This window comes from Apteryx rowi, unplaced genomic scaffold, assembly GCF_003343035.1.
Source record: "Apteryx rowi isolate R43461 unplaced genomic scaffold, aptRow1 scaffold_44, whole genome shotgun sequence".
Classification (NCBI taxonomy): Eukaryota; Metazoa; Chordata; class Aves; order Apterygiformes; family Apterygidae; genus Apteryx; species Apteryx rowi.
Window position 1 is genome coordinate 1,266,459 of NW_020450694.1, and position 25,869 is coordinate 1,292,327.

At 42.5% G+C, this 25,869-nt stretch overlaps 1 protein-coding gene across 1 annotated transcript in view; it reads right to left on the minus strand.

Annotated features, from left to right (window-relative positions):
* LOC112971387 overlaps positions 1-25,869 on the minus strand; it is a 118,199-nt gene that overhangs the window by 22,058 nt on the left and 70,272 nt on the right. Inside the window, exon 5 of the mRNA XM_026076773.1 lies at positions 1,444-1,543. Within this exon, the coding sequence (XP_025932558.1) occupies positions 1,444-1,543 (100 nt within the window). The remainder of the gene's footprint in view (positions 1-1,443; positions 1,544-25,869) is intronic.

Sequence of the window (25,869 nt, forward strand, 5' to 3'; positions counted from 1 at the left end):
ATGCACAGATCCATTTTTGCCAAATTTCATGGTTTCAAGAAGTAGCATATGAATTGCACATGAGAATCACATGCACCAAACATGTCTCTCATGGTCTCTGTTGATTCAGTCCCACTGCCCTCTTATTAAAAAAATAATTTTGCATTTTTGGACGTCCCAGGACATCTGTCGGTGATCCGAGGCAAATGGCAAATTCTACTGCACTGAATCACTTCGCTAGGCTATTTTGTGACATACACAGTGAAGTATAACCCGACAGCGAGCATGAACCAGGACTTTACCTCAAGTTCCTGGAGAAGTACCAACAGCCTCCTCCTCCTAAAGGAGATTTAATTGATCATCTTCCATTCTTTTTGGTCATTTAGTTCTTTTTTACTGGCCTGTTTCCAAGTAAAGGTCCACGTATTAACCTTGCCTCCATCACTTTAACTACCTTTCTCCATCTGCCAGGAGGATCAACAGATGAATACACTTAGTGCAGAACGGAGGGAGGAAGTATTGCTTCTTTCTTTGGAAATGGATGGGTAACCACCTTTTTCCCTTGTATGAATACATATGTACATCACTGCAGGGAGCATGTAAAACAGTATAAAATCCATAGCTCAGCAATTTGACCAACACCGCCTGCCACAAAGCAGAAAAGCAGAAGAGGTGGTTCTGGTGGCAACTGATGGAACAATCATCCCAGATTGGAGCTCCACTACTCAAATTATATACATATACATATATAAAAATATGAGAGGCTGGAGGCAGAAGCTTTATGAAAAGCTGCATTTAGTTTGGCTGCTAAGCTCCCCAGTACAGATTTAGCAGACAGGGAAGGAACCTTAAGTCTTCCAGAGCACACAGGGATATGCACATATGGTCCAGCGTGTCGAGGCCACGTCACACTTACTGGATGCGCACAGCTATCTGTACAGTATTTGCACAGTCAGTCCAGTGTGCTTATAATCCCATGCAGAAATATTCACATGATCCTATGTCATTTGTAGCATACAGACCCCCATTCCAGTTAGGGCTGCGTTCGCCTTGGGCTGTCTGCCTTTCTGGCTGTAGTATGGACACAATTTCAAATAATAAAAATAGGTTACAAGCATTCAAATTGTTTTCCAATTTTCAAAGGAAAATATCTGCATTTTTTCATTCATAATTTTTAAAACTGCTTCAGATTTTGTCGGGTTTTTATTTAGAACTTAAAGCTAAATGAACAAAAAATAAATAAAGTGTACAAAAATGAAGCAAAACTTCTCGTTCAGCCCAAAAAGGAAGGCTGACAGCTTTTCAGTTCGCACGCTTTTAAAGGATGCATTGTTTTGAATACACTCAAAGCTTTTTCAAAAATATTTTTGCTGCATGTTTTCAGAATTGTCAGAAAACAAAAATAGTCCATTATTCACACAGCTTTGCCCGTAAGCTCCCTGACTGTGAAGGACACAAACTCACGTGGCCTCCAACAGCCGTATTCCATCTAATTCTCCAACTTCAGCCTTGGTTTCGTATTGGTTTGGCAACTCTGAAGGTCCAGAACATCTTGCGGATAACACTAGGCACAAGAACATAGAATTTAAGGTGCCTGAAAACAGGCTTGAATTCATGGAAGTTTTCCATCTCTGGCTGTTCTTCCAGCTCTGGTGCCACCCTACCCTACTCCCTCCTCTAGGACTGTGTTCACATGGCACAGTTCAGCTCTGCAAATGGCACTGCAATGCATATATGTTTTAGGATGGTGCCAAGGAATAAGGCAGGACTGGTAACAGATGAAGTGAAAGAGAAGCGTACCTAGGAAAAAGCAACTTAGGAGTGATGAGTCAACTAAATTCTTGGAAAGGGAGTGATGAGATAAGATGCTCTTGTGACAAAAGGAGATTTGATACACAGGAAATTCACATGAAATACAAACCCGGGCCCAAATGTTCTCTCATGTCCTCATTGGGGTATCATCAGGAAGTAAACTTGGCAAAATGTGTGTGGCTACCCCTTTCCTAGAATACACAGCTGTCATACATGAGGGACTGAAAGAGGAACTAAAGATGACTGTGCAAAATTTGCACTTTCTCGTAAACTCTTTATAAAGTTGTATCTTTAAATTCAAGCTCAGTTTTGGAGCTTGTTTTGTGACTTACATTCAATACATATTATAACCATCACAATTTGCTTCCAAATCGTAAGCTCCTTTGGGATAACGACGGACTGTTCTAACACTGAATGCCAAATCACGCTCTGCCCAAGGAGCCTAATATCGAAATGTAGGACAAGAGATGGACAGAGACAAACAAACAAGAAAAAAAGAGATCTACGAGACAACCGCGACAAGCAGTACTCTCAGCACATCATGTTCCCTGGCATTGCCAGCTCTTCTTGTAGACATCACAGCAGAGGAAAACTTTGCTTTCTTGGTCTGAAAATAATCTGTATTTTGAATATTGTGTTATAAGTTTGTTTTGATCAGCCATGTGATCTCTAGGATGAGAATAAACAGACAATATCTTAACACACAAATAACTCACTGGATATTTCTCTTCTATTGGTGTTTCCCAAACATTTTTATAATCTACACACATGCATATTTAATTGTATGCTTTAAATGATGAACTGCTGTGCCTTAGTCCCATTATGAAAACACATTTTCTGGATAGATGAGACGTTTTTATAAAAGCAAATGTTTACTCCTGGCTATTGTCTTGTAGCTGTTTTTGGCTCATGAGGTTACAGGAATCAGGTCTGTGCCATACCAATTGCATTAGGAAGCAAAGTTCCTTCCTTCATCAAAATATGGTGAATAAAAGAAATTGACACAGAGACATAAACGACATGGCCAAAAAATGATTTCTAAGGAGGTCATTCAGCTCAAACTAAACTTGGTGGAAACATTCCTAATAACGTCAGTAGGGGAAAGTCCTACAGATAGCAAGGATGGTTCATAAAATGGATGGGCTGGTGTATTTTATTTACATTTCAGAATTGTAATTTTTAAAGTACCTGGAGATACTTAGATGCAACGTCCAGTTAAAGTGCAAGCTGTGCCTCTGTCTGAATTACGACTAGACTGAATGTGACTTGGTCTGTGTTCCCATACCCGGGAACGATTGACAGAGTGGCCACAGAGGAAGGAGTAAGTGGAATCTATTCGGCCCCTTTCTCCTCTAAGCAGAGGGTGAGATTACACGAGAGGAAATGAAGCAAGCCTCGGCTCAGTTTGCTGGCAAGAGGCTCTCTGGCTGTGTGGGGTAGGAGACGGGAAGGCGAAAAGGCCCCCTGGGATTAAAAGGCTACCAACAAATTACTGGCCTCCCTCAAAGCGGAGGAAGCAGGGAAAAATGTGACTGCAAGGGACACCTAAATTCCTGCTCAGATTAACCAAAGGATGATGCAGTTTCCACGCTACCTACTGCACTGGGTGATACCTGTGGGCATAACCTAGAGCAGCGAGATATGAACGTACCTGAAGGTTTAAAATTTAGGTCTGCAGGCAAATATAGATCCAAAAACCTCCATCAGGCACCTCAGCATGCATGGAGGTTATTTTTAGAAAGCCAAGGGAAGTGGCTCCCAGTGACGATGGAGTCTCTCTAGCACTATCTCCATTATGAGAGTTTTCTTGATCACAACTGGGTAGCTGAGGACATTGAGCCTTTTGCCTCTAGGTCACTAGTTCAAATCAGGCTCGGAGTGACAATGAATTAAAGTGTTTACCATCTAATGACAACAGTTCAGTGGCTGAAATAAGCTGGCTGTTGCATTAAATCAGACCTCCATTTGGGCACACTTTAAGAACTTATGTAGCGCCCTGTACTATGAGACCTACCAGCGTAGCAAGTTCAGTGCAGTGTCAGCAGTGTTACACTACTTATATTGACCAAAGCAGTCTAGGAAAGGACTGTCTGACTGCTGCTTCCCTGGGGACCCCCAAGGAAACAGGATATATCTCATGAGCTTCTCAATCAGCAGAATTGGGAACAAAAACAAATAAAATAGCTGGTGGTCTCAACTGTGTTTCTTGTGGACAGTCACCCATGTTGCAAAAGCTTTCCTTGTGATTGGCATTAATTGCCCCTTCCTGCTGAGCTCTTAGCCAAGAAGCCAGAAGTGAAATTACAACAGGGAATAAAGGTCAGCCTGACAAAAGCATTTAGGTGCCTTGCCCCAAATAAGGCTCCCAAACTTCCACTGAAACCAATGGGCATGTTGGTCCCTATATAGGAATCAAGACCTGGACTCACCTGGCCTACAGTTAGTCACCCCAGTGCTTACTTCAGGATGCCGTTGTCTCTCTTGAGAGAGAAAGGCACCTCCAGAAGTCAAATCAGAGCTTTTGGGGGACAGCCCACTCCCCTGGAGGTACCTGTCTCATTTCTTAACCAGAAAGGACCAGGGAGACCCCTAACTCTAACACCTCAGATAACTGCCTAAATCGAGACGTCATCAATCCTGGCCTATGTATCTAAGTCACTCTGTGGACCAGCGCTGAGGGCAGGATTTCTCTTACCTCATGCTAGTCACCAAAATACCAGCAATTAGTCTAAGCTGGTCCACCTTAAGTTCCCTCCGGGGAGGCATCTCTCCATTGATCTAGAGAGACCCTTGACTTCAACTCGAGGCCTCGGCATTCTTCTAACCAGCTCTCAGATTGCTCTTTTTTCTCCTCTAGATGGTCCCTGCAGCATGGATGGGCCTCGGAGGTGCTGCCAGGCCAGCCCAGGGACATCAGTATGACTGTTACACATACTGCAACGGGAGCACTGGCTCTACCTAAGCCAGGTTGCCTCCATAACACTATTCATTTCCAAACACTAATGCTAGTAACACTAGTGCCACACTGTAAAGCATGCCTAAGTGACTTAGAAGTTTGAAAGTCATCTTGATAGTCAAATCACACTGCTAGTTTTTATTCCCTGCCTTTTTATAACATCTTTTTGTAGAACTTCAGCTGTCTTTTTCCTGTTCATTAGACACATGCTTACTAGAGCCTGTGAATCCATAGCCAAGCCAAATCCATAGCTAAATCGAGTACTAGTGAGTTATCAAGGGTACTAGTAACTAGCAGGATGAAAGCAATGTGGACAAGCAATTCTGAAACTGCACATGTTGTAAAAAACTAAATAAAAAAGATACACAGTGATTCTCAAACACAATCAAATGTTAGTTCTCTAATCAGAAAGCAGATCACTAACTGAATGCTTGCTGCGAACAATACATTTGCAGCTATGCAGACCTTAAAGGCAGAGTTTCTAATACAAATTAACTGAAGTATTTTCATTGCTAGCAAGTTCAGTGCAAATATGTCTCTTTGTGTCAGTAAAACTTACTGAAGAAAATATAATTTCTCCCTGCTTAGATTTATACTCTGAGGCCAGTGTCTGTTGGAATAGCCCTTAGCTATCAACTCTACTGCAGAGTTATTCTCAAAACCTTAAATTAAGGAGTTCCCAGTAACCAGAAACATGCTACCTTAGGGAAGCAGGCAGAAGGTTCTTATGGTATGAGGTACATACCTGATGGATGGACAGTGATGTCTGGCAAGTGACAGATCAACTCGTTCAGTTACTCAGTGCTCTTACTTTTCCCTTCATAGGCATAATCTTCTAAAGGTCGTATTCTTCTCTATGTTTCTTGCAGGCATAAAGTAAGGGGCAAATCTTCAGATACGCAGACTTATGAATAGGATGCACTGTGCAGAATATCAGAGAGCATATTCTGGGGGCTATAAGGAAAAAGAAAACTGAACCAAATGAAACATAAATGGTCTGATTATGCAAAATAAAACTGGTAGTATGGGATTCTAATAAAATCAAATTAATATTTGCAGGAAAACCAGCTGGGTTTAGCGGGAATTTTCCTACATGATATTTCAGCACTCAAAAATGTCTAATGTTTAAAAGTCACCATTTCAAAACAAACAGTGGTGTCTCAATGGAAAACGTTAGCATTTTTTCACTGGAACATCACTGATTCTTGGGGAATATTTCATTCTACAACAACTTTCAGTATTTTATTCAATCCTACCTACAAGTCTCAAAAGGAGAATAGAAGGGGAAGGGGAAAGGCGAGTTCTTAGCAGAGCAAACATTGTTTAGGATGACGGGCTCCTCGATGCTCACTGGGAAGGTGAGTTTACGCAGTAATTGCTCTGATCTGAAAGGCAATGTCCAGCCCCGTCTCCTTCTTAACTTTAGCTTGGAGCGAGTGTCAGATCCCAATGTAAACTTTCCCATCTGTGTTATTCTATTAACTGAAAGGGAAAGGGATTAGTATGTGTACTTGTCACATCTTTTGACCTGTTGCATACTGAGACCGAAGGTAATGTTAAAGCAAACAGCATTCTTCTCTCTTTGCCAGGACAAGCAGGGTATGGGGGTGGCATTTCTTTAAAAGAAAAGAAATCCAGACCACGTAAAACAAAGTATGTATCCTGTGCAAAAATAAATCTTGAAAGCTGTAGACTTCCAAAGGGTATACCTTAAACAGGGCAAAAGAGAGAGAGAGAAAGAGAGAGAGAGAAAACATTTGAGAGGAAAGTTCCCCTCTCTGCCAAGCACCAGATGGAAGGCCTTCCCACGGAAATAGTTACAGAAGACAGATCACTGATGGAAACTGCTGCCAAGTGAAGGAGGTCCCACTCGTCGTGCTGGTAAGAGCTTAGCGGACAACAATATAATACTCCGATTAAAACACTTGTTCCAGAGAAAGGGGCTGGAATGCGGCAAAGAGCTCCCGAATGTGACAGAGGGCAGCCAGTATGCCTGAAAGGAGTGTAAATTTTGGAAGCTGATGTGGCTTGGGGCTTTTTTCTTTCTTTTCACACAGATTCCTTTTTTTTTTTTCTTACTGTAAGTTTATAGAGCTCATGTGCATGCACCCCAACATCCACAAAGACAATAATAATCTTCTTCTCCCTTTCCCTGCCTTCCACAAGTCCATTACAGTGATGAAGTGCTGGAGCTGATGCTGATAGAGCATACATTTGGGTACCGAAGGTTTAATGAAGCCAGGCACCAAAGAAACGCCTTCCTAAATGTTTCACAGTTAACTTGGCACTAAATTATTAGATGGTTAATAAACAATATTATCCACCTCTAGAGCACATCCAGAGCACAATGCTCAGGTTTGGACCACTTCCCCTGCTCCCCGTACAAGAAAGATATGAACAAACTAGAGCAAGTCCAGCTGTGGACCCTCAGGATGGGTGAACATATGGGGAGAGGCTGAGGGAAGGAATTTGTTCAGCCTGGAGAAGGTGAAGGGGGGATCTAGTTGGCCCCTTCAACTAACTAGCGGATGGCTACAAAGAAAACAGTCCAAATTTTCTCAGGTGCTCACAAGGAAAGGATGAGAGGCAACCATCACAAGTTACAGTAAGGCAAATTCCAATTCAGTTAAAAAAAGAATTCACAAGGAGGATGGAACAGGCTGCACAGAGAGATGGTGAAATATCCATCCTTTAAGATATTTAACAGTTGACAGCACAAGGCCCTGAGCAACCTGACCTACCTTTGAAGCTGGCTCTGTATTAAGCAGGAGGTTGGACCAGATGATCCACAAAGGCCCTTTCCAACCTTAATTATTCTAAGAATATCTAATATTTTTTCAGTGATGTAAGCATTCACTTTCAGAAAGCTCCATCTTCTATCTCAACTATAATGTCCCCCTCTAAATCTAAACCTTTACTTTTACTCTCACAAACCAGAAAACAAAATAAAGGATCTCCCACTGTGGAAGAAGACACTGTTGTGCTAGAAGCTACAGAAACGTGCAGTAAAGTTGAAATCTATTTTTCATTCAATTCTTAAGAACCCACGGCACCTTCCCCACAGCACCATTTATGGGTGACTGGGACGAGTTCTTTATTGGCCCGTGCTCTGTCATTGCAGGAAGTGAACAAATCTCACTTCTTTCCTGCGGTCACTAAGCTGGCAAAGCCAGGGACATAGATATGACATTTCGTTAGCTTGGCTTACGTTTCCAGAAAATGGTGTAACAATGCAGATAAAAGAATTGCCATTAAAACATGATGTATCTACTTTTAGTGACACAACCATAACAGCAGAGGATTTGTACAGAAGACAACTAAAAATGACATGCGACTTCCCAGCAGTGACAATTAGTGCTATATAAATTAATCTACTGGGGTGTGACAAAGCAGAACATTACGATTTCCCCTTAACTTCAGTCTAAACGAAATGGGATGCATTTCCCTGTGCTTTACAAAGTAATAGGCAAACTTGGGTTAAAGCTGTAAGGAAGCATGAGCAAGACAGAGCATGGAGCGCCAGGGGCAACACTCAGCTTCTCCTGGTCTACGTGGCAGCGACTGAGATCTCAGTGACTGCTGCCACGATTCTCAGCACTGACAACGTTGTTCCCAGAGCAAGCATCAACCCCTCGCAGAACAGACTATCAGACCAAAGTTTATGGCAGGCCGTAACGATAAATGCAGCCATTTCAATGCACTGACTGGGGAATGTTTACAGGGTGCAACTCTTGGCTAAACAAAGAATGCATTTTTGGGAGGCCATGTGGCTTGGGTCACTGCTTTACTGAAAGATGGAACAAGATAAGAGCCCTCACGCTTTACCAGATTTACTATTTTCTATTTACACAACTAGAACAGTCCAGGCTGACAGCACGAGACAGCGTTACTGCAAATTCCCCCCCACAAATCTCTTCCCTCCCCGTTTTCTTCTCAGCTCCTGAATCATTTTACTGATTTTGTGTTAAAGTAGCACATAACTGCCACACCAGTGGGCCAAGGCCACATTGGACCTTGGTGCACCAGCAGGTCCTGTGTGAGCACAGAATGAAACCCTGCCACCAGTTTCAAGGTGCCTTGAAGACTCTCATTTCAGCAGAGGTGTTTATGTTGATATTTGTATATACTGATAGTCTGATATCACCAGTTCGCTTGCGATTTAGGGAGAGCCTAAAATGACATTTCCCAAAGGCAAATATATTAGTTCACTGTATACATATGGACCAAAAGAACAATATTTCCAAATGTGGAGTCTTGACACTATGTAGAAGCACCTGGACTTATCTATCTCTGAGCTTAATTATTAGGAGCGCTCATTACCCAAAGTCATGTGTGAAGCTGCCCGAGTTCTAGGTTTTCATATCCACACAGACCGTCCTCTTTACCCAAGCAATTAATATATGTTCTTTGTCATGTGCAAGTACACACACACGCAAATATAAAGATATGGACACATATATGCAATACATATTGCATATATGTGTCTGACAGATGAAGAAGCCACATTAGGGCACTGGACCAATGACCATTGGGTCACTGGACTTGTTCCTTGTATCCTACATCTGCAGTAGGATAAGGCGCAGTTGTACAGTAAGAACGCCCACGTCTCCCCACTGTCTGTAAAGACTGTCCTAGTCAGATGTTTTTGTGGTCAGAAAAGTCCCTCCTATGATCCAAAAAGAAAGCTTCAGTGTTCATTTTACATCAGGAATTTGTAGTCTCCTGAAACGAAGAGACAATATGTGCTCTCCCCAGGCTTATTTTGTCTGCGTACCAAGTCAGTGTCTTTAAAAAGACTACCAGCTTGCTCGACAAAACTTCCTAGTACTCCTTGGCAGCTTTTCATTCTAGTTCTGTACTGGCCAAATAATCTGGCTAATGCATTTTAATCCTTAATTGGATTTTTCTTACATTTTTTCCACCTGAAGAGAATATTAGCTCAAGGACCATGTATTTATAGCCCACTTGATGGTGTTCGGATGCTGAAGCGCCAATGTTCTCACTACCAGGTGTTGCCAAGGCCTAAGGACACACACATTCACCTACGCACAGGCACAAACAGGCCGACGCACACACCATGTACGTCAAGGCTCTACAATGCCAAAAGAAAGATATCTGATCATTTACCCTTATTTTAGCAGTAGCAAAGTGAAAGAAAAACATAGCATGGAATATTTAAATATCTTAAACATTTTTATTTACTTGTTTAAGTTATGTTGCACTTTTTCCAGTTAGGACCTTTTAATCTCTTTTTCCCCTCTATTTATTTAACAGCAATGTATCTGTCTTCAAAGTCTATATTTAAAGTTGTCTGACTTCCACCTTATCCCACTAACAATTCCAAACTTCTACTTTTATTTCTTAGCTGATAGGGCCTGAAAACTATATAGGATGGTGAAGTTTCTGATAAGAATAGCTGCTACTTTTCTGTTTTAGAACAAGTGAACAAAAGGAGCATCGAAGCATTACTGCTCCATCCTTTTTCAAAGTTATGGACCATTCTTTACATGGAGAATTTCAGACCAAGTCTCAAATACAGTAAGTAACAGTGAATGGCACTTGTAGGATCTCATACGTAAAAAATTGTAGGTGCCCATAACAGCAAATGCCAAATCACCCACTGGCTTGAATGAAGTCAGGGAGAAAACTCAAAGCACTTTGAGCTCTCTGAAGAGCTATATATCCTTTAGTTAGCTAAGTCATACCAGCGTAGGTCTCGTTTGCACTTGATTGTCTCTAATCTCATCCATCACCTGCCAGCCATTAGGGTACCTATAAACCCTAGTACCGACACTGTCCCATCACTAATCACTGCCCTCTCTATCAGTGCTATCTGCAAAGCTGATAGAAGACATGGTTCACATTATGCAGCTTACCTTTGCCTTAAGTAGAGACACACCGCACCAGTATTAAATCATTTCAAATTTGTCTGTCTACACTTTGTAAAAGTCAGCGTGAGCAAGCATATCAGGATCTGCTGCTAGTCAAATAAAAATAAGATGCACTCAGCTTCAGTTCAAGTTTTGGACCATGGTTTATCAGAATCTAGATGTGAACTGATCCCTATCACTTTGCTTACTCCTTCACTCTAATAAAGTCCCACTATGCTAACACAAAGTACTCAGAGAAGTCTTTAAAAGGGAAAAAAATCAAGCTAAATCAACTCTCAAATTCCCATGTAAACTGGGTTTAAGAGTGGAAAATTTCTTTTACCTATTCTTTGGGTGGTACAAAAATCTAAAATTCCTATAGCCCTGCTTCCCTGGGCCAAGTCAAACAAGGATATTGTCCTTTTAATGTCTTAAAGGCTCTGTTTTCTTGTAATGCCAAATGCAATATTTTTTTGAAAACACTACACCAGAAGTTTCCCAGCTGAGAAAACAGGCTGGTGAAAAATGGTTTCAGAAAACGAAATAAACCATGCAAAAGCTGTTCAGGGTGTGTGTATGAAATGAACATCTGGATTTGGCTTGTTAAACTGCCTCCTTTTTTCTCCCCCCCCCCCTTTTTTCTTTTTCTCACAGCTGTTCGAAAGAGTCCTAAGGGCAAAGAGACAGGTCAATGGACTGGGTTACACCTTTTTTTCTTTTTCTTTTTTCAAACCTCTTTGCACCTACGCAAGGAATCCAGGCCACATGTGTGTTTAATAAGTAGGCACAAACACAAGAGAGAGAAAAAAATATCTCAATTCCTGTTGGTTCTTAGGAGAGACACTGAAGGAAAAATAAACTCCGGATTTCAAATTTTCTCAAAAAAAAAAAAAAAAAAAGAAACCTTATGGTTCTAATAAAGTATTTCTTTAAAAACCCAGTGTTTTTTTTTTTTTTTAATCAAGGTCTTTGCAAAGTGTATCGCTTTCTCTGCTTCTTTAGAGAGGAATAACAAGGGGTTAATCCATTACCTGCTGCAGCAAGAGAAAATTAGAAAAGCCAATGTCCTGGGTTCACTGAACTGCGTCTTCCTATACCACAAAATGAATATATACATTTATATCAAATGGGTTCATATTTAATTTCAGGCTGCAACTTCCCCAGCTAGACTAGTCCAGAAACGAAAGAGAGAACAAAAGGAACTGAGAAAGTATTTGGAGAAGATGTTTTCTGAGAAACAGATGATTCATCTTTTTCTCCTGACAGGATGGCCCTGGGCATCGCTAAAGCTCAGGCCAGGAACGGAGCATCCTCAGCTGAGCCAACCTGCCGCTGGCAGAGCTACAGGGAATTCCCTGTCACCCACCGCTTCTGGATGGTGTGGAAGGGCTCCATCAGGCCCGACCCAAGTCTTGGATCAGATGAACATACTGGGGATTTCAGCCAGTGGTGCTGGGCTAGTAAGATAGCCTGAGTCCACTGCAATAAGCTGCACAAAAATGCTTTATTCCCTTTGAAATACCGCCACGTGGCACTGTACCCTCATATACACACCCCGAAGAACAAGGCCACCAAACCTGAGCAGATGCTGATGGCTACCATAAGCAATATGCCCAACTCCCGTGCTTGTCAAGGGGTGAGAATGCACCAACAGGGAATTTCAGATCTGAACACCAGGATGCAAACACACATACATGATTTTAAAGCTTGGTTAGACCCCCCCAAACAAGACTTTATTTGCTTGCTCTAGGTATAATGTGAAGTGCACTGATAAAAAACTAGAAGGAATGACTGATGGAAATAAGGGAATAGCTCGTGAGATCCCAGTACCTTCCAAAATCAAGCCAGCTTCAGAATCAAGGTCCAAAAAGCAGCCTATGAGGACTTAAGAGTTAAAACCCTATTCTCAGTCCAGCTGTTAACAATTTCTGTGCTCCTGGTGCACATCTATACTTGATGCACAGATTTTAAGCCTAGACACAGGGATTACACTTGTGGATAGGTCTATGTAAATACACACTGCTGCTTAAAGGTTTTGCGCACACAAATGGAAGCCTGCGAATCTCACAGTAGCAAAACTGCACCACGTCTACTTACTACACTTCATTTTTCTGTTGCTTCTCTGAGTTCTGCTTGGGGTTGGCCACAGAATTGCAGTGCAATACGAAAAAAAGCCCCCTAATCCTTGAGTTCATTTGGGAAGTCTTACTCTGGCTAGAAAATTAATGTTGAAAATCAAATACTAGAGTAAACCTCCCTTTGCAAAACGCAAGGTCCTAATGCCAGGAAAGAGGCTGTACTGCTTAACACTAATACTATAACTCAGGCAACAGGGTGATATTTTCTGGAAAAAGCCTTTGCCCAATAGCCTCTGTCAAAAAGCCAGCCTGGTTCAATAGGTGCTGCATGTTGAGGCCAGATCACACAGCGACAGCGTCGAGGTTTGGGAAGGTCTCTCAGAGAGGAGAGGACGGGTGTTGGCTGTTGATGCAATGACCCTGGGTTTGAACTACGTAAATTATACAAGAAAATGAAAGTTAATGCTAAACAAAGGGCATACAGGGAAAAAAAAGTCCCACTCCAATCCCAGCATGTTCTTTCCCGCCCATCCTTGGGCTGTAGGTGATCTCTAATGGGCCTGATCCTGCAGCAGCAAAGTGGAGCAAAGTTTGCTTCTGAAAATGAGGAACCAGCCTTGAGACGGGGCACGTTTCCAGATAGGGACTTCCACCTCTTCCCGGTCTCCGGGCTGCCTGCCGCAGCCGCGTCCTGGCGATGGAACGCCTGGCACAGCTCCACGCAGGCGCCGTGGAGCTGGAGGCTCCTGATTCGTTTCAATTGTCCAGAAAAATTTCCATGACAAGGAGACAAATCTAAATCTGAAATAGAAACTTGCCGTGTGTTAAGTCTGTCTAGTTACGGTTACAGGGAACGATGTTCGGTCTACGAGGAACTAATTTGCTAGTATTTTCCGAGCTCAGAGCTGCTTCAGTATGATTGAAAGGCAGTATTACCTCAAAATCGAGTTGAAGGCAAAGCTAATTCACTTTCTCTCTCTTTCTCCTCGTTCTCTTTTTAAAAAAAGACCACGAGAGGAGCATAGCAGTGAATATTATTTATGGAGCACCTAATAAAAATGCTATGGGGAAATAATTACTGGAAACATCTGACTGTGTGACTGTAAATGCCTAGGCCCCAGTGCGCTGATTTAATGGACCGCTGCTTTAGTCTGTTATGCCTTGTGCTACTGACTTCGAGCCCCCCTGCCCTCCTATTAAACTGCTTGCATCACCACTCCAGCAGAACTTTCTTCTGCAAGGCTTCTGGCAACCTTCCAGAGAGCGATCATGTCGGCAGGGGCGAGGGCGCTCGCCGYGGGCCTCGGGCTGGCCCGCGAGGCAACAAGGGCTCTGCTGCGGGATGGGGCTTCGTGGAGAAATCGCAGCGAAACGTTGAGGGTTTTGCGGTTCTGAGACTGAACAGTATTTAATAACCCAGATGCCAGCTGCTTTACGTATTTCTGAATGACATGGGTTAGATGGGAATTCTTCCTTCTTTTTTTCTACCCATTTATCATTCGCAAACCACCGAACTCTTTGTTTTTTTTTAATATCGTTTTATGATCTTCTGAACCCAGCGGTATGAAACCATGCAGCCTCCCTGCACAAAGGGCATTTCTTACAGAGAAGAATTACCAGTGCCCACCAAAGAACACCTTTTTTGCAAACAGACGCAAAAATTTTAAAATTCACAAGCACCTTGTAAGGGATATGAAAAACACAAGGATGTGAAGTTACTGCTTTCATTTACAGAAACAGTCCTGAAGAAAGACTGGAGGGCTATCATTTAACTACCGCTGCTGACTTGCTAAACGAAGAGGAGAAAGTAAAAGGCAGCTCACTGCTACACTGACAGCAAGAACAAAATCATCTCCACTCTTTCTGAACCCAGCAGTTAGCACGCTTTTTCATTTTTTTTTATTGCTGGTTCTAATGTAATATTTAAGTTGGAACTAAAACAGACCATGGAACATTAAATCACTACCAAATGCAAATTTACCTAGATTTCTAAACTAAATTTTCTCCTACATTTACAAAGCAAAATTCCAGCATTTGTACTGTGAGCTCCTATTGCATTTAATGGGAGGGAGCAAACTCCAGACATTACTTGGAATATACATGCACTTATCTTGTTGTTACAGGTCTCCCTCACAGAACTAAGAGAGAGCTTTAGTAACAGACAGTATCTCTCCAGGGTCAAACCCAACGAATAGTGTTTTTTGAAAAGATTATTTCAAAGGAACTCTGAAAAAGAATCTAATGACTTGCAAGCTACAGAATTGCAGCATGGGAGGAAGTAGATAATGGAATATGACAGCAATGCATTTTTCATAAACCCAGTGATTTCTATCATAATGAGAAACCCATCTATAATTCGGAGAACTCCCCCTCCCCACGCCCAGCCCCCCGAAAGGGAAGCCTACACTGCTGCAGAAAGTGCGCTGGAGTACGAAATGAAACAATAATGATGATGATGTTACTGATGAGTCCCACAGCTCTGTCTTCCCTTCTGTCTCGCTGAGGTTTCAGGCGTGATTCAAGAGGAGCCGGTGCAATCCCTCTCTGCCTCGGCATCACTAACCAGGGAAGCTTGCAGGCATACATCAGAGACCTCATGATAGATGCTAAACCCTAGAGAAGAGGCTCTTCTTTATCTGCAGAAAGTTAAGGCCTGCATCTGCTCTCAATTAGCAGGCAATTAGGGGAGCTGAAAACAAACCTGTTTACATTGGCTATGAAGTCTAAAATAATTTGTGAGATGTCAGGACAGGATATTAAGATGTTAATGATCTTGTTTCTTCACTTTTTTGCATGCAGCATAGTATCACATCTTCCTTTCTGATCCCCGTATACAATGACAGACTGACTTCAGGGAGGCTATGAAACCACTGGAGGCTGCTTTGGATGGGAGGGAAATTCTGCCTTACAAATAGTAGGAACTGGAGACCCAAGGATGAGATGTTCTTTGCAAAAAAAGGAGGTTGTTGTTCATTCTTTAATTGTGAAGTAAATATAGGCCATGGATTACAGTACTGTGAGGTTTCAACCACAATTCCCTTAGTAAAGGCCCAGTCGGCAACCTCCTGCAAAAGTCAGAAACGGTGACCAGCCAAATCCAAAAGACACTGTTTGTAAACCTTTACTGGACTTGTTCCACTTGCAGCTGTTCTGACCCCATTTCTCCTCATCAAAACCCAGCAGAGGCAAGTGCTCACGGTACAAGGAGATCATTCGCTTCCCTAGCAAGCATCCTGAATGAAATGTCTATGCAAGAATGTGGTCTTTGAACTTCAACTAAAGAACTAGGATATGATCTTATTTCTGTGTTACTCTTTTCCAGATATCTATTTACAGCACTAACTCTCTCAGAAGAATACTGCATTTTCACCAATGACCACTCAGTTCAGCAGAGTCCATTAGGGTGAGGTTGCTTAGGGTTCAAGTAACCTGAGTTACTTTTGCTTGGGCCTTTTCTGATCCACCATATAAAAAGTCATTGCAGAAATACAGTCTTCCTTAAACAAAAATTGAAAAGCAGCATTAATATCCTTTGCTTCTGAAATTAGATAGTTTCCATTAGTATGATAGGGTAGAATAATAGTGGAATAGATCAAGAAAGCTGCAGAAAGCCACTGCTGAACGTACTTTTTCGACCTTATTGGGCAACACACTGGRGTACCAATCTTACTGACTCCCCAAATTCATTCTGTCAAACTTATAATGGGACTTACTATCATATTACCCTTGGATGATATAGTCATCACATCTCATCTCTGAATCTCATTATTAACCAAAAATAATTCTAGTAGACAATCCACTCTAAGTCAACAAAATTATGGTTTTACCATTCCAACTAATCAACACACTTACCGTAATTTTAGCTGCTATACAGCAACTTTCTTAAAATGCACATTACTTCTTTTGTCATGCATACATAGGCCTAAATTTGCCCTGCCTTCATTTCTGCAAAGCTAAAAGACCTCTATAGAGCCAACATTTCAAAAAGCCATTGAACAAAAAGTGCACCACAGGTGCTACTGTGCCCTCTTGTGTTCTCGCTTGGGTCATCTCCCTTCTTGTCCTCTTCTTTCACCACATGCTATGGATCTACCTTTAATAAGAGCCAGGTGCTCAAGCCCCCAGGCTGCAAAATAGCTTTAATTATAATATTAATAGCATTCTGCTAAATCAGAAAAAAAAATAGGTCAGTATTTGTGGTTACATTTTTCAATGTCCTGGTGTTTGTTTTCCTTCCAATTTTATGTTTTTCACTGGCATTTATAATGCCTGAGAGACATTCCAGAGGCCAAAATACAGGCGATCTGATCTTTGCGTGATACTCCTAACTTTCCACAAAAAGAAATAGCAGGAGTAGATCAGATCTACATTATACCAGCCCCAGAGGTATACCCCTGAGTCTTAACCTCCTTTGATGAAAAGCAGAAGAACTCAGTATTATTAGTATTTATTGTTATTATCTTAATTGCTACTATTATTAAGCAGCCCATGAAATACATTAATATAAATAGTACAAACAGACATTTGAAATACAAATTCAAGCACAAACAAAAGATACCTCCTATTTACCACATATTAAACCAAATTTATTTATWACTTTCCATTAATAACTCTCTCAGRTGCATGCTGYGTGAGTCAGGCAATAGTAAAGGTTAGGATGAATGTGTACGGTATGGGAATGCCAGCTGGTCTCCTTTGTGGATACGTATTATTTAAAGATAAAARGGGGGGGGAGAGGATCTGTTAGAAGGGAAACTTTATACTGGCCCCATAATTTAGTCTCTGCCAGTAACTTTCAGATCACATCAGTTCAGTTTAGAAGTCAAAAAAAAAAGGGCTTTGCCAGTTCATTTCCTGATGAAAAAGAATGTGAACTGCTTCAGGAGGAGAGAGAACCAGAGGAGGATAATTCCGTTTCCCAGCATCAAGGCCCAGAAACACGCTTTTGTTCTGCGTCGTGATGGAAGTAAAACTTTTCACGCGTTTTTACGAAAGGGGAATCGGTTCGAGCGCCGCGGGGCCCGTGCAGTTCTCCGGACGGCCCTGCCGACAGCTGTGCCCCTACTCTCCGGGGGTGCCGGGGAGGAAACCCACCTGCTCACGTCGTTGTCCGACACAAACCTTGCGAACAAACCGCTCCCCCCTGCTCAAACGCCTCTAGGCTCAACGTCTGCCTGTCAAAACATGCCCCTTCAGCTTCTTACATCACTCACATCAGCAGCAAGCCCTGGACACGCACCGAGCCCGGTCACTTGGTTGGTAACATTCGACACAGTGAGCTCAGCTCATTCACTCCTAGCTCTATTGACTTCTCACAGCTGAGAGTAGTAAAACATGTTTTTGTCAGTAAATTAAACTGCTGTGACTCAGACATTGACACACAGGGTGCAGTTGCAGTGTGTACAGTAACACAGTGCCATATTTAGAGTTTCTAACCATAACCACAGTTGCAAAAAGTGCAGTAGATCAGCAGCCAGTTTCCCGGACTCCCACTCCTTGTTTCTGACTTTAGGAATTCAGATTATTTGTCTTTTACCAAATAAAGTTGCTTAGGAGATAAAACAGTAAGAAGGAAAAACATAAGGGCCTAACAATTAGTTTTAATCTATTCTGGCTTGAATAGATAATGCTTATAGTTGAAAATAGCAGATAGCAGAAAATAGCAGCAAATTGAAACCTAACATAAAAATATTTTTTTTGTCATTTTTTAGAACTTTTAATTTCATCATTAGTAGCACATACTCAATTTACAGAAGTGCTAGCAAATCTTCATTGACTACATTTGTCTTCATTAAGACCGTCTGTGAATATCAGCCTATGTAAAGTGGGAAGACTCCCAGAGGAAGGTGTTTGGGTTCAGCATTCTACGACTACTATTACTTACTGCAATTAGCCATCAGAAGAGAACATTTTAGCTGTCTTGGTTCAAGATTTTTTTCTGTAGAGAGCAGGTCTGGTGCAGTACAAAGGCTCTCACTTAAAAAAAAAAAGAAAAAAAGGAAAGAAAGAAAGAAAAAAGCTCCAGGTATTGCTAGTAGGATGAAGAAAGTTGACAGCTTCACACAATCGGACAGGATGTTTGGGGATTAGAGCGGATCAGAAGCTCAGGCTTACACTGAAAGAGAGGCTAACTGTTTTACCGTTCCACTGTTTAACAGTGAGAGCAGCCAAGATCAAAGATACCTGTCCTGGGAAAGAAAAGGCAGATAAACATCATAAGTAAGTGAAGAGTACAGGAAAAGGGAATCTGGGACATATCAGATAACTCTGACCTAAGTCCCAAAACATCTACCACTTAGYGAGGAAAAGGAGTCAGTTCTATACAGGTGTATTTATTATTTTGTCTACGCTCGTTTCATTCTCATGCTATTTAAGAATCAATTATTTCAGTACCATCTTCAGCAACATCTGAATGTACGCTGCTCCCAGAACAAGCGCCCAAGGAATTCAGCGGTGAACAGGGAGCACCCACGGGGTTGAGAATCTAAGAAAAGYGTGGACTTAAGTAGAGTCCAAAAGGCCATGGCTGGTCCTGCGGTTTTAGGGCAGCTGCACAAGCAAGCTTCCCTGCTGCGAGCGTGCTATGAGATACGGCCAGGGAGCACCCAGCTCCTGGAGAGCTGCCCTGGAAAATGGTGCCCAGAGCTTCCGCACGTTCGTCCTGCTGGGACGCCATGAGCACGTCCCAGCCAACGTGGCACTAGGTGACCACYGCGTAGCAGAAACGAACGAGTATCTATTCCAGGTGTCTGGTTAATCCACTGTGAAGGCAAAATTGGGTTGGAAAACCATTCAGCACGTTGTGCTCTGTCATTTTTTGTCAGTCTTTGACTATGTGCTAGAGAAAGACCGTGTGTTTTTTTTTTCTCTAAGTAAGAGCAACACTGCACAGAAGACGGACAAAGGGCAACAGAAAAAGTGGTCAAAATAGCGAATCAACCATTGCACAGTTCAAATTAGTTTAAGCGCTGAGGCCTGAAATGCTCTCTTCTTACGACAGTAAGTGCTACTGACCTAAACCCTTTTGATGCATTATGAGGGCCGGGAAACAGAAGGGAAATCGGTTATCCAGGACACAACTGAGGCTAAAAAAAGATATTAGAACTTCCCTGTGAAAATTAAGGCACTTAGCAATATTGCTATTTAACAGTGGACTCCAGCAAGTCCCTTAGGTTAGATCCCTCTCCTTAGCACATACTTCTCTATTGCAAAAGGCTCAGAATTGCTCTTGATCCATTTATCACCTCTCTGGAGGCTGGCAGCACAGGAAGAGAGGGGGCTGGCTGGCTTGGCTGTAGCTGTTTATTTTCTGGGAAGTCAGACTTGGTCAAGTGGAATGAATCTTGTGTTCATTTTAAGAAAGTTTATATTTGACTCTGGTAGGGCTGAGGAGGAGGTGAATGATAGGAAGGGGAGGGAACGATCAGAGATCTTGTGGGGCTGCCCTCACCGTGCCACAGACAGCCCTCCCTCCATTCCCAGGGCAGCGAGAGCATGAAGCAAAGCACTGGAATCAAACATCCCTGATTTATTTTTTTTCCTTCAAAGCTCAGAGATGGCTCTACAGCTAAACCCATCTCTAATTCCAGAGCTGATCTTGTGGCCCATAAAAAAATGTAAACTAAATCCTCTGCTTTTAAAGCTCAACTACTAAACTTCAGAAGAACACTTCCTAACCTTGCAGTGTATTCTGACTCATCCCGAAGCAATAATCTACGTTTGCTGTCCAAATCTCAGGGGGTCTCTGATAGTCTCATCGGCTGCTGCTGCCCTGCAAGAGAAAGTAAGGGTCGCTAGKCTTCCTGCAGTTCCTGGAGCCATTCTGCTGGCACAAGATGCAGCAGTGAAAAGGGAGAAAGGAGCTGAACCAGCACCGARTCTCATGCCAGCTTTGCAAGGTTGCATGAAGCAGCTCTAACCACGCTGGGCCACAGCCCACCAGAAGGACAGGGGAAACGGCCGACGCAAAGCTGTGGCTTTTGCAGGGCAGACATGCCAGCCTTCCCTCTCCAGCAGCTGTATGCAGTGAGCGTGAGCGATACAGTCTCGGCTGCCCTGCACACAGARGAACCAGTAAATGGAGATGCTCCATGCAGTCGGCGGTCCCCCATGCAACGCGAGCCAAAACCAGTCCCTGCAATGCTATGTAATAACAAAGCAAGCTTGCTGGCTGCTTCTCCTGTACATCTCCTGTGGGTAGAGGCTCCTGGCCTCTGAGGCAACCAAGAATGCTGTCCTTCTAGATTTATAATCACAGAGATTTAGAAAATACTGCGTTTTCGTTAGGTGCCTTGAAGTGAAAGGGGAAAAATAAATAAATAAACTATACGGGCGTTGCCACTGGAAAAAAAAATCTGATCTCAATCAACCAACCACACTTACTACTCTGCAGCCCATGGCCAGGCTTACTAAATAAACCACCACTGCCATCCCTTCATTCTTTTCAATATTTCTTAGGGGCATCCATCTTCTTTAGCACAGCGTCCCCGATTTCAAAAGCCAGACGCAAATTAATTCCGGGAATCCTACGGTGGGGAGACATTAAAACCCATTTAGAGGTTTCTGTGGAAGCCTCTCTCCATGCTTATTTGAGTCAACGCAGACTCGCGCTGTAGCATGCTGGAGCCAGCCTGAAGGAGCAGGAGGTTATAGGTCTGCGGCAAACTGCAGGGACATGCTGGGTCGGCTTATGCAATAACCGAGGGTTTTGTTTGCTGTGGTGGGGTGTCGATGGTGCGTACGTGGGAGGAGGGGACTGGGCAGAGCTCTGTTTTAGAGAACAAAATTAAATATTTCTTTTATTTTCATTTTAACTCCTCCGCTCTTAAGCAAGGCATTAAACCTCTTAGGTTTCATTTACAGATAGCAGCTGCCATCCAGAAGGATGTGAAAGGCTTTCTTCTACAGCTCCCCTAGCCTAGGAAAAAAAATAAGGGTGGGAAAAAACAAGGAGTGGAAGTAGAGCCGCAATATTCAGAAGAAATATGTTTAACACATCTCCAGGGGCTGCAGGAGGGAGGCTTGCTACAGGTTTGGGGGTTTAAGTTACCTCTTTGGGTTAGGTGTTATGCAGCATCTCTCCCTCTTGTATGCAAACATTTATACTGCTAAGTGTCTCACCTGCTCTGTTTTTTAAAGGCTGCTTTAAGACATAGTTAAGAGAGGGGGCCAGGAGAGGGGATCCTGCCTCCCAGCTCACCACCTTGCAGGCCGGCAGCGTCCCCAGGGCGCACACCAGCTGGGGAACCCCAGCCCCATGGCCGTACTCTTAGCCACCGGCACCAGGGAGAACATTTCTGAACATTTTATTTTCTCTAGCTCATAAAAGTCGCACATTTTTTTCTTCCAACCCCTCCTGTTTTTATATTAATTTTTGTGGGGATTTTTTTCCGGGTATTGTCGAACCTTGCTTCGGACAATCTGCTGGTAAAATAAACATTTCCTGAAGATACATTTCCTTCCTTTGTGCTTCAGAAGAGGAGAAACACCTTGTTCTAAGCGGATGTAATGAAAGATTTGGGTTGTTTTAGAGAAGTGACTGCCATTTGGAGCTAAGCTCTCACCCCAGGATGTGATGTACCTGCTACTTGCAGAAGAGCAGAGAACAGCACCCACCGTTGGGTCCTGTCCGCAAGGGCTGTCTGGAGCCACATCCAGAGCCATAACTGAAGTCAGTGAATATCCCCCACATTCGGCAAAGGCCAAACCAAAAACTCGGCTCTGCGTACTCCCCAGTCTCTGGGAAACGTTTGATCTAGCCACTAATACTATGATTATATTGCTTTCTTCCCCGTGAGAAGAACAAGCTAAAGCCAAAGTGGTCATTTAGCACTCAAGGAAAATAACTGGTGATAAGAAGATAAGAATACGAGTTGCTGTGTTGCATCCAATGTCCTTCTCACACTCGTGGTGAGTGTTTTGGAGGAAGGTGGCAAAAATCCCCAGGTGTACAGGCTTTGGGAGAAACTAGGAACAGAGCCTTTTCCAGGCATCTAGGCCTGTCAGCCCAGTGATGGAGATAGCAAGGAATAATTAGGGAAGGACCAATTAAGTTCTGGGAGGTGGTTTTTGTCAGTACTTCAGCACTCCATCGTTTGTATAAGATTTCTGCATCACAGGAGTTTGCAAACCCAGACCAGAAAGCCTGAGAGATTTTCAGGTATTTTGGGTAGGAACAATAACAATGAGAACAGCTTTTTTTCACAGGTGGAGATGGACAAAAAAGTGTTACTCAGAACTCCTTGGATGCTAGGATTCAGAGATCATTTACTAATTTTTAAAGCTCTACTAAAATTTTTCTTGTGTTGGTTGAAGGAGAAGACAAAGTCCTACAGACAGCAGACCTGTTCTTGCTTAGTATATAGACCTACTGTTTGCCCTTGGCAAATCCCCTTCGGCCGGCTATGCCTCAGTTCCCTAACTGTATAATGAGAAAACAGAGAGGTATCTATTTTGTTATATACTTGGGGCCACATGGAGAAGTTTCTGGCCACAACAGACATGAGCTGCTATTAGAAAATTGCTTAACAGACAATGTCTCTAAATCCTTGAGAAGACAGGCTCAAAAGCAGCATTTCAGAGAACAGAAACTAAATGCAAAGGAATAGAAATGAAATTCCTTGAAAGATCTATAAGTAAAAAATACAACAGGCACATTAATTATTTAACAAAACTCAGAGGTCCATTAATGGCTACTTAGACAGTGTTTTGGCAGGATAACCTATCTACTGTATTGCCATCACATCCCTGTAACTGCACGTTTTGCTTCAGTGTGTTCATGCACTATTTCCCTTGCTCCTGACAATGGGGGTGAGACTCTCTAGTTCCCCAGCTCATTACCAGTGGTCTCTATTACCATACCCACTCCTAAAACCAGCACCCAAGGAGTCTTCTATGGACCGCTGAASAGCAAAATGAAGCCGTCACCTCAAGGGACAAAGAAGCTGTGAGGGACTTTTTTTTCAGCTGGAAATCACTGAAGCCTCATTTTACTGAAATGTGGGACCAGACTCTGATCTTATCTTTATCAGCCAGCAAAGTTTCATAAGGTGTCTGAGATCAGAATCTGGCTGATAAAAATAGAAAGCTTAGAGAAGTCATATTTCGTGCTCTTGGGTGCCGCCTGCAGGTTTTGAAACTGCAGTTTACTAATAGCTATTCCAAAACAACATTGAACATAGTAATTTCTGGAATAAAAAAGGGACTTATTACACTCAAAATCTTAGAGAAATCAAGAAGTGAAAATATGACCTTTTTTTATTCAGTTTTGAGTAAGCAGAGGCTGAGATGTATTTCTTTTTTTTTCCCTAACAGTGAGTTTTAGTGATGATTTAAATCCAAAAGGTAAAATTCAATAAACAAGCCAGAGGGCCATAATACTCATACAGATCAACTGGGGAGAAAACATGCAAAGCAATTTTCACAAAAGTTACGTTCTTTTGCACAACACTGTGCTGTGACTTGGCCTCTCAGATTTCTAGCCACATAAATGCCTTTGAGGATCCTTACTCCAGCCCCCAAAGTTAGACCACATACGGAGATGTTCAAAATTGCTGCTGTTTTCAAGTTAATACACTTTTTTTTTTTTAACTCATTTTGGTAACACYTCATGATCTTTTCAGTCCAGAGGCTCTGAGCTCAGTGTCTGCAGACAACCTTACTGAAGGTGCGATAACATGGAGCGCAACGGCAATGCTGGGCAAAGYCTTCTCAGAGCTACCTGCCCATGGAGAACGGCTCTCCTGGAGGTCTGATATTATTTGTACCTTCCTTTACCTCTTTGTTCTCATAGTTCTTCATAAGGCCTAGAAATGGTTTCCCAAAAGGCTCTGCATTTGTTCTGGCAGCAATCCATATTTTGCTTCCTTGCACTGCTCTGGGTCTGAGGCTGCCGCCGTCTACCCTTCTGCTGCTGGTCCCACCACTTCCTCCCCACGTCCCGTGCTTGAAGTACAACTCAACTCATATTGACCCAGTTAAAAAAACACAGGTTATTTGTTTACGGAGCATATTACACACTAGAAGACACAGTCAAAAACAGCTTAAAGGGGATGTGGGGCCTCCCAGGTTAAGTAAAAGTCATTTCTGAGACTCAGCTCACTTGGATGGCCTGAGCATGGCCGCAGATAAGGGATGCACCCTCRGTTCAGTTCGGTTCTGAACGAGGTGATAAACGGGAATTAAAAGGGAAGGGGGAAAGACATAAAATAATTTCAAGAAGAGAGAAAAACAGCCTCCCTGTTCTGAGGATCTTAGACCTGGCAGTGGATTCCAGCTGTATTGACCTAGGAGCTTTGATGCCATTGATACCATTAAAATCAAGCCTTTTAAGTTCTCTGTATTTTCTTTATAGAGAAAGAAAAAGGTTGGTCCACCCCCTAGGAAATGCATATTCTTTTCTGCAAAGAAACTCTACAATAGTAGGCGCTTTTTCAAAATATTTCTAAAATGTTTTTCAGGTTTTTGCCAAATTGATTCAAACTGAAAACACTGATTTGGTTTTTAAAATGAACAGAATCAAAACAAAGATGTCTGAAGGCTCTGAGTTTACTGTTTGACTGGTTTTCTTTTAATACTTGTTTCTTGTATAAATATTAGAAGAAAAAAGAAAAAAACAAAAGGAGGGAATGAGAGGAAAAATCAACCAGAAATACAAGCCTGGTAAGTCTCCAGAAAGACTGTATTCATTCTCAATTTTTTTCCTCCTCAAAAGTGAAACATTTTACCACCGTAAGAATTTTTCATGAAAATTGCTATATTGTCCACACAACTATATTCAACTAGAAAAAGAAAAAAAGTACTTGAAGAATACATTTTAACCATCGCTCATAAAATATGGTCTTTTCTCCTTTTCAACGCTTTCTCTCGTAAGTCAAAGTCACTACCAGAAGCTCAAGGCCCTTCGCACTGAAAAAAAAAGGGGAAAAGGAGAACGAGACAAAAGAGAAGGAGAGCGCAAGGGAGGGAATGCAAAAAAGGAGGAGACGAGGAGAACAACCCTGACACAGCAGAATTTGTTACAGTTCAGTGTCCCGTTGAAAATCTCCAGTGGTAGCCACAGAAATCCATCAGTGTCCCGAACGACTGCTCACTTGAGGTTTATATGGCACCACATATAACATCGATTAGAAAGGGAGCCAGCTGGCAGGGCAGCTAACACTGCAGAGCTGCGGAG